An 8,095-nucleotide genomic window follows, 5' to 3' on the forward strand; every position below is an offset into this window, starting at 1 on the left:
GGGAGGCGGAGCTTGCAGTGAGCTGAGATCCGGCCACTGCACTCCAGCCTGGGCGACAGAGCGAGACTCCGTCTCAAAAAAAAAAAAGATTAAAGTTGCTTCTAGAAACTTAGGTTTCTTTGTGGAAATCTTCTGACCTGCAGTTACTAGAGCCAAAATTCTTCATGTTACTTCTGTTCTAATTCATTTGATACCATGAGTGAGCATCAGTCACTTGAAATGAATGAATATGGTGGCACACCTAAATCACTTGAATGAATGAATATGTAGTCTCAGCTACTTGGGGGACTGAGGTGGGAGAATTGCTTGAGCTCAGGCAGTTGAGGCTGCAGTGAGCTATGATTATGCCACTGCACTCCAGCCTAGGTGACAGAGTGAGACTCTGTCTAAAAAGAAAATTGTTAAAAAAAATGTTATCCATATTATTTTCCAGGCTCTATCAAACTTTTATATCATTATCTGTTTTTCTGTTTTGCTTTTTATTTTTTAGAGATAGGCTGTCTCTCTGTTTCCCGGGCTGGAGTGCTTTTTCGCAATCCTAGCTCACTGTTGTCATCAAACTCCTGGACTCAAGCTATCCTCCCGCCTCACCTCCCTGAGTAGGCATGCCACAGTGCCTGGCTAATCTTTTGTTCTTTATTTTTTTGTACAGACAGGGTCTTACCCTGTCGCCCAGGGTAGAGTAGGGTGGCACGATCATAGCTCACTTAACTGCAACATAGCTCACTGTAACTGTTGACTTCAAGCGATCCTGCTGCCTGGAATTCTTAAAGTTCTGGGATAACAGGTGTGAGCCACCTAGCCAGGCATGTGTTATCTTGTTTAATCTTCATAACAATCTCTTAGAGATCTAAAGTATAAGACTTGAGTAATTTGCCCAAAGCCACAATAAAGTAGTTTGGGAAAACATGTATTTAAAAACTAAGGGCCAGGCATGGTAGCTCACACCTATAATTCTAGCACTTTGGGAGGCCGAGGCAGGAGGATCCACTTGAGGCCAGGAGTTCAAGACAAGGCTGAGCAAAATAGTGAGACCCTATCTCTATTTTTTGTAAATAATTTTATTTAAAAATAAATAAATAAAAACTGTTTAAGAGTAGGTATAGCTTCTCTTAAAAAGGTACATTATCAATCATCTGAAATTTCTTTAGCTATAATAGAAACCCTCAGAGTACCTTGTTTCCACTACAGATTTGGTGAGAGAAACATAAATAAGTGCTGAGGCTGAGCGTGGTGGCTTACGCCTGTAATCCCAGCACTTTGGGAGGCTGAGGCGGGTGGATCACCTGAGGGCAGGAGTTTGAGACCAGCCTGGCCAACATGGTGAAAACCCCATGTCTACTAAAAATACAAAAATTAGTCAAGCGTGGTGGCACGTGCCTGTAATCCCAGCTACTCAGGAGACTGAGGCAGAAGAATTGCTTGAACCCGGGAGGCAGAGATTGCGGTGAGCTGAGATTGCACCACTGCACTCCAGTCTGGGCGACAGAGCGAGACTACATCTCAAAAAAAAAAAAAGTGCTGAAACTTATGAAAGAAGGGAAAATAAAAATGTATAAACTAATAAAATGAGCCCAAAAATTAACCTTCTTTTTTCTCATTTGAACCTTAAAAGAATCTTCAAATTCCTCATATTTTTTTTTGTCTTTCCAACTCATAATTGATGGTTGGTACCTGATAGTCTGGTAACAAAACTGTGATTATCTAGGTTATACTAAGTTTTTAGTTCATATATTAAATTTTCCTGAATTTTTTTGATAGGCCACCTTTAAACATCATTACACTCATTTAGGGGCTGAGATGGCAGACTCTGAAACTCTGGCTATCGGTGTCATAAAAATTATTCAACTTAAAAAAATGTTCATTTTATGAAATATATGATTATCTGTTCAAAAACAGTCTTCTAAAAGCTGTGAAAATCTCTGTACGTTTACTTTTATTCTGTTAAACATTAGGTTGTCAGTTGTTACATCTTTGTGGCCAGATGTATCTTACACTCTTGTTCATGCTGAGTTGGCAATGTACCTTGCCCCTTTGTTCCTTTGACTTGTCTATACTGCCATAGATATGTGTGACCACTTCTTTGATAAGGCAGTTACATGGCAATAATCTTTGTCTTCAGTTTTGTCAACAGGCACTGATAGTCTTGTTAGCAGTTGTAAGGTTCAGTAATAGGCAATTTTTCTTTTTTTTTTGAGATGAAGCCTTGTTCTGTGCCCAGCCTAATAGGCAATTTTTCAACTTGATCCTGGAGAATTTAACAGTATTGGTGAAACATTTTGAAAAATTTCAGGCCGAGCGCGGTGGCTCACACCTATAATCCCAGCACTTTGGGAGGCTGAGGCAGGTGGATTACGAGGTCAGGAGTTCGAGATCAGCCTCCAGCCTGGCCAATATGGTGAAACCCCGTCTCTACCAAAAATACAAAAATTAGCCAGGTGTGGTGGCACTCATCTGTGGACCCAGCTGCTCCCGGAGGCTGAGGTAGGAGAATCGCTTGAACCCAGGAGGTGGAGGTTGCAGTGAGCCGAGATCATGCCATTATACTCCAGCCTGGGGAACAAGAATGAGACTTGGTCTCAGAATAAAAAAAAGTGTTCCTTCTGCCTCGGTCTCCTAAAGTCCTGGGATTATAGACATGAACCACTGTGCCTGGCCCTGTGTTTTTATTTATTTTTATTTATTTATTTTGAGACAGAGTTTCGCTCTTGCTGCCTAGACTGGAGTGCAGTGACGAGATCTCAGCTCACTGCAACGTCCGCCTCCCAGGTTCAAGTGATTCTCCTGCCTCAGCTTTCTAAGTAGCTGGGATTACAGGTGCCCACCACCACGCCTGGCTAATTTTTTGTATTTTTAGTAGAGATGGGGTTTGACCATGTTGGCCAGGCTTGTCTTGAACTCTTGACCACAGGTGATCCACTGTGCCTGGCCTGGCTCTCTATTTTTAGTCTCACTCTAAACTTAGTTGATGTTAATGGAACAAACTATGTTGGTAAACAAAATTAACAAAATATTACAAAATTAATAACATTAAAATTTTATTCATGTTAATTTGTACTAGAATATGTCACATGGCCTATTGAACCTAATGATCGGTTAATGAAAAATTAATAAACAGGGCTGGCCACGTACAGTGGCTCACCATGCCTGTAATCCCAGCACTTTGGGAGGCCAAGACAGGAGGATCACTGGCGCCCCGGAATTCAAGATCTGCCTGGGCAACAAAATGAGACCCCCATCTCTATTATATTAAAATTTAAAGTAATAATAATAAAAACAAACAGGGCAATGTATCTACTCTAGAAGTGATTTAATCCAAATTTTATATTTACTCTGCTTTAATAATTGACAGGTAAGAGGCCTGGTAGGGGAGAGTTAGAAATTTGTAAAATACGGGGCGGGCACAGTGGCTCATGCCTGTAATCTCAGCACTTTGGGAGGCCAAGGTGGGCAAATTGCCTGAGGTCAGGAGTTCGAGACCAGCCTGGCCAACATGGTGAAACGCTGCCTCTACTAAAAATACAAAAATTAGCCAGACGTGGTGGTGCACGCCTGTAATCCCAGCTACTCAAGAGGCTGAGTGAGGCAGGAGAATCGCCTGAACCCAGGAGGCAGAGGTTGCAGTGAGCTGAGATCACACCACTGCACTTTAGCTTGGGCAACACAGCGAGACTCCGTCTCAAAAAAATAAAAAATAAAAAGCAATATAATTCAATTTTAAAACATTAAACAATATGCTACATTTTGTTTGAAACCACAATTGATTTGATTGTTTTAATTTTGAATATGTTGGAACATTATCTGGGTGACTATCATGCTCACTTTTTCCTTTTTGTTTTTGACACACATTCTCACTCTGTAGCCCAGGGTGGAATGCTTGATTATAGCTCACTGAAGTCAAACTCCTGGGCTCAAGCAGTCCTCTTGCCTCAGCCTCCTGAGAAGCTAGGTCTACAGCCGTGTGCCACCACTCCTGGCTAATTTTTTAATTTTTAATTTTTTTTTTTGTAGAAATGGAGTCTTGGTATGTTGCCCAGGCTGGTCTTCCACTCCTCAGCTCAAGTAGTTCTGCTTTGGCCTCAAGTGTGCTGGGATTACAGGCATGAGCCACCATGTCCAACCTGTATACCATTTTAACAGGGGAAGGGTGGGGTGAGGGAAAGGACATTTACTGGAAAACAGACCTATAGGAAGGATAAATGGGCTCTTAGAATAGATATGATAGTTTTGTGATGATGTCTGTTTAGGTGTGGTGTGGATATTTCTCATCTCAGGTCATGAGTCAGATTGATATCTTTCCTGGTTGCCCCTGGGAAGTAGATTATGACAATTGAGTTCTTTTGGAAGTCCCCGTTTTAGGCAGATAAGAGATTTTAGAAACTCAAATGCCTTCTGCTTAAAATGATTTTTTATGCCATAGTAGTGTATTCTGGACCCCTTCACAATCACTGACCCATTATTATATTTATTTATTTATTTATTTATTTATTTATTTATTTTGAGACAGAGTCTCGCTCTGTTGCCCAGGCTGGAGTGCAGTGGCGCGATCTCCGCTCACTGCAAGCTCCGCCTCCTGGGTTCACACCATTCTCCTGCCTCAGCCTCTCGAGTAGCTGGGACTACACATGCCCGCCACCATGCCCGGCTAATTTTTTGTATTTTTAGTAGAGACGGGGTTTCACTGTGTTAGCCAGGATGATCTCGATCTCCTGACCTCGTGTCCACCTGCCTCGGCCTCCCAAGGTGCTGGGATTACAGGCGTGAGCCACTGTGCCTGGCCTCACTGACCCATTGTTTTGATGGGCTACTTAGTAATGACTTCAGACTTTAAAAAAATTTTCCATTTAGTGAACATGTCATTATATATTTATTACTACACTTTTTGTGAACTGCTTGCAATTGATCCATATATGATTTTCACATAGTGGGGAGGGAGGTCAGAAAAAAATTTTTCATGTAATAGTTACTCACAGTAGGTCTATGATGGTGACTACCACAAAACAAGTTCTTTTGTATCTGTCTTCCTGCCAGTTGGCCTTATGACCTCATACTTTTTTTTTTCGAGACAAGAGACAGGCTCTCACTTTGTCACAGAGGCTGGAGTGCAGTGGTGTGAACACAGCTCCCTGCAGCCTTAACCTCCTGCACTCAGTGATCCTCCTGCTTCAGCCCCAAGTAGCTGGGGCTTACAGGCATGTGCCACCATGCCCTACTAATTCTTACAATTTTTATAGAGACGAGGTCTTACTATTATGTCCAGGCTGGTCTTGAACTCCTGAGCTCAAGCTATCTGCCCACCTTGGCCTCCCAAAGTGTTGGAATTATAGGTGTGAGCCACCATGCCTGGCATCTTTTCATCTTTATGGACCTGTCAAATTTTTGCTTATTTTGTACATTTTGGTGGTATTTGGCTTTCACTTGGCTGCACCTGGCTTGAAGGCACCTCTTTAGCATATTAGCTTGTGATAAGATTGTAAATACAACCTGTTTGCTCATGCCTATAATCCTAGCACTTACAGAGGCTGAGGCAGGAGGGTTACTTGACCTCAGGAATTTGAGACCAGCCTGGGCAACATAGTGAGTCTCTGTCTCTACCAAAAAAAAAAAAGTTAAGTAGGCGTGGTGGCGCATGCCTGTAGTCCCAGCTTCGTCAAGAGGCTTGGATGAGAGGATTGCTTGAGCCCAGGAGGTCAGAGCTGCAGTGAGCCACGATTGTGCCACTGTACTCCAGCTTGGACAACAGAGTGAGGTGCTGTCTCAATCAATCAATCAATAAGTAACTAAATAAATAAAATTGTAATACAAATATGAAACTAGGCCAGGATATCTTGTGGCAACATCAGGCTGTGAGATGGCCTATTTTTATCCAAGCAACCCAACATATGCTTATATATTAATTTTTTACAAATGTTTTCATTTATTCAGACATCTCTGTATTCACTCTGTTACTTGCTACTGTTTAGTCCATCTTTTTTTTTTTTTGTCATCCAGGCTGGAGTGCAGTGGTGTGACCTTGGCTCACTGCAGCCTTGACCTCCTGGGTTCAAGCGATTCTCCTGCCTCAGCCCCCCAAGTAGCTAGGACTACAGGTGCACACCATCAAGGCTGGCTACTCTTTGTATTTTTTATAGGCATGGGGTTTCACCATGTTGCCTAGGCTAGTCTTGAACTCCTGGGCTCAAGCTATCCACCTGCCTTGGCCTCCCAAAGTGCTGGGATTACAGATGTAAGCCACTGCGCTGGCCTTCACTGTGGTTTTCATTTGCATTTCTGTTATGACTAATGATGTTTGTATTTCTCTAATGACTGATGATGTTGAATGTTTTGGCATGTGCTTATTAGCTATCTTCTTTGGAGGTATATTTGAATGTCTATTTAAGTCCTTTGCTTATTTTTTAATTGAGTTATGTGTTTTTATTGCTGACTGTAAGAATATATGTTTTACTTTATTTTTTAAGGTGTTGCTATATTCTTTGGTAAGACTAATTTGTCCTCCTTTTATTGGAAGGTCCTGTCCAAAATGCATTGCTGTCTTCACAAGAGTCAGTGAGCCAAGGATACAATTTCCAGCTTCCAGGATCCTACTCTCATCCAATACCAGCAAAGACTTTGAATCCAGTCTCTGGACAGTCTAACTATGGTGGTTCTCAGGGATCTGGGCAGACTCTTAATAGACCACCTGTGGCCTCTAATCCAGTGACACCTTTGCTTCATAGTGGTCCTGCTCCCCGAATGCCATTACCTACTTCTCAGAACTCATCTACTACACCAATGCCTTCTAGTAGCTTTCTTCCTGGAGCCAACCTGCCACCACCTTTGAATTGGCAATATAACTATCCATCCACAGCCACACAAACAAACCATTGTCCTCCTGCATCATCCCAACCAACTGTATCTGGAAATACAAGCTTAACCACAAATCATCAATATGTTTCTTCTGGATATCCTTCACTTCAAAATAGCTTCGTAAAGTCAGGTAGTATTCTTATAGAAGTTCTTAAAATGTAGAAATGTGAAACTTCTGCTTATTTAGATGTTTGAAATAATACTTGAAGCCTGAAAACCATATGGAAAATATGACTTTTAAAATTATTAGTAGTTTTTTGTTGTTGTTTTTTGTTTTTCGGCTTTCCAGCAAAAACCAGAAAGCCTGCTAGACAAATTAAGTAAGCTGTAACACTCATTAGTAGTTTTTTTTTTTTTTTTGAGATGGGTCACCCAGGCTGGAATGCAGTGGCACAATCTCAGCTTACTGCAACCTCTGCCTTCTGGGTTCAAGTGATTCTCCTGCCTCAGCCTCCCCTGGGACCACAGGCATGACCAGCATGCTCGGCCGATTTTTGTAATTTTAGTAGAGATGGGTTTTGTGGTTTTTTTTTTTTTCTTTTTTGAGACAGAGTTTTGCTCTTTTCGCCCAGGCTGGAGTGCAATAGTGTGATCTTGACTCACTGCAACCTCCACCTCCTGGTTCAAACAATTCTCCTGCCTCAGCCTCCCAAGTAGCTGGGATTACAGGTGCCCGCCACCACACCCAGCTAATTTTGTATTTGTTTTAGTAGAGATAGGGTTTTACCATGTTGGCCAGCTGGTCTCGAACTCTTGACCTCAGGTAATCCGCTCGCCTCTGCCTCCCAAAGTGCTGGGATTACAGGCGTGAGCCATTGCACCTGGCTGATAGCTGGGTTTTCATAGCGATTATGTTGGATCTGTACATTAGCTTGAGGACAAAGCTACATATTATGTATTCTTAGACTGACTTTGATCTTTTTATCTTTTAACCTCAGTGTTTGGTTGGACTTTTCCTTTTTTGCTATTAAAATCAGCAAGGTGTTATACTTCTTTTTTTTAAGACTTTTTTTTTTTTTTTTTTTTTACGCAGTCTTGCTGTACTGTAGCCCATGCTGAGTGCAATGGCATGATCTTGGCTCACTGCAACCTCTGCCTACCGGGTTCAAGCGATTCTCCTGCCTCAGCCTCCAGAGTAGCTGGGATTATGGGATTACAGGCACGTGCCACTGCACCTAGCTAACTTTTTGTACTTTAGTAGAGATGGGGTTTCACCATGTTGGCCAGGCTGGTCTTGAACTCCTGACCT

General features: G+C 42.1%; 1 protein-coding gene across 2 annotated transcripts in view; it reads left to right on the forward strand.

The window, feature by feature from the left end:
* Nucleotides 1–8,095, forward strand: part of SEC24A (SEC24 family member A) — a 107,154-nt gene that overhangs the window by 11,511 nt on the left and 87,548 nt on the right. For both annotated transcript variants that reach the window (XM_011958814.1, XM_011958815.1), the window contains exon 2: nucleotides 6,509–6,976. In XM_011958814.1, the coding sequence (XP_011814204.1) occupies nucleotides 6,509–6,976 (468 nt within the window). The remainder of the gene's footprint in view (nucleotides 1–6,508; nucleotides 6,977–8,095) is intronic.

The sequence above is a fragment of the Colobus angolensis genome, unplaced genomic scaffold (assembly GCF_000951035.1).
Source record: "Colobus angolensis palliatus isolate OR3802 unplaced genomic scaffold, Cang.pa_1.0 Scaffold476, whole genome shotgun sequence".
Taxonomy (NCBI): Eukaryota; Metazoa; Chordata; class Mammalia; order Primates; family Cercopithecidae; genus Colobus; species Colobus angolensis.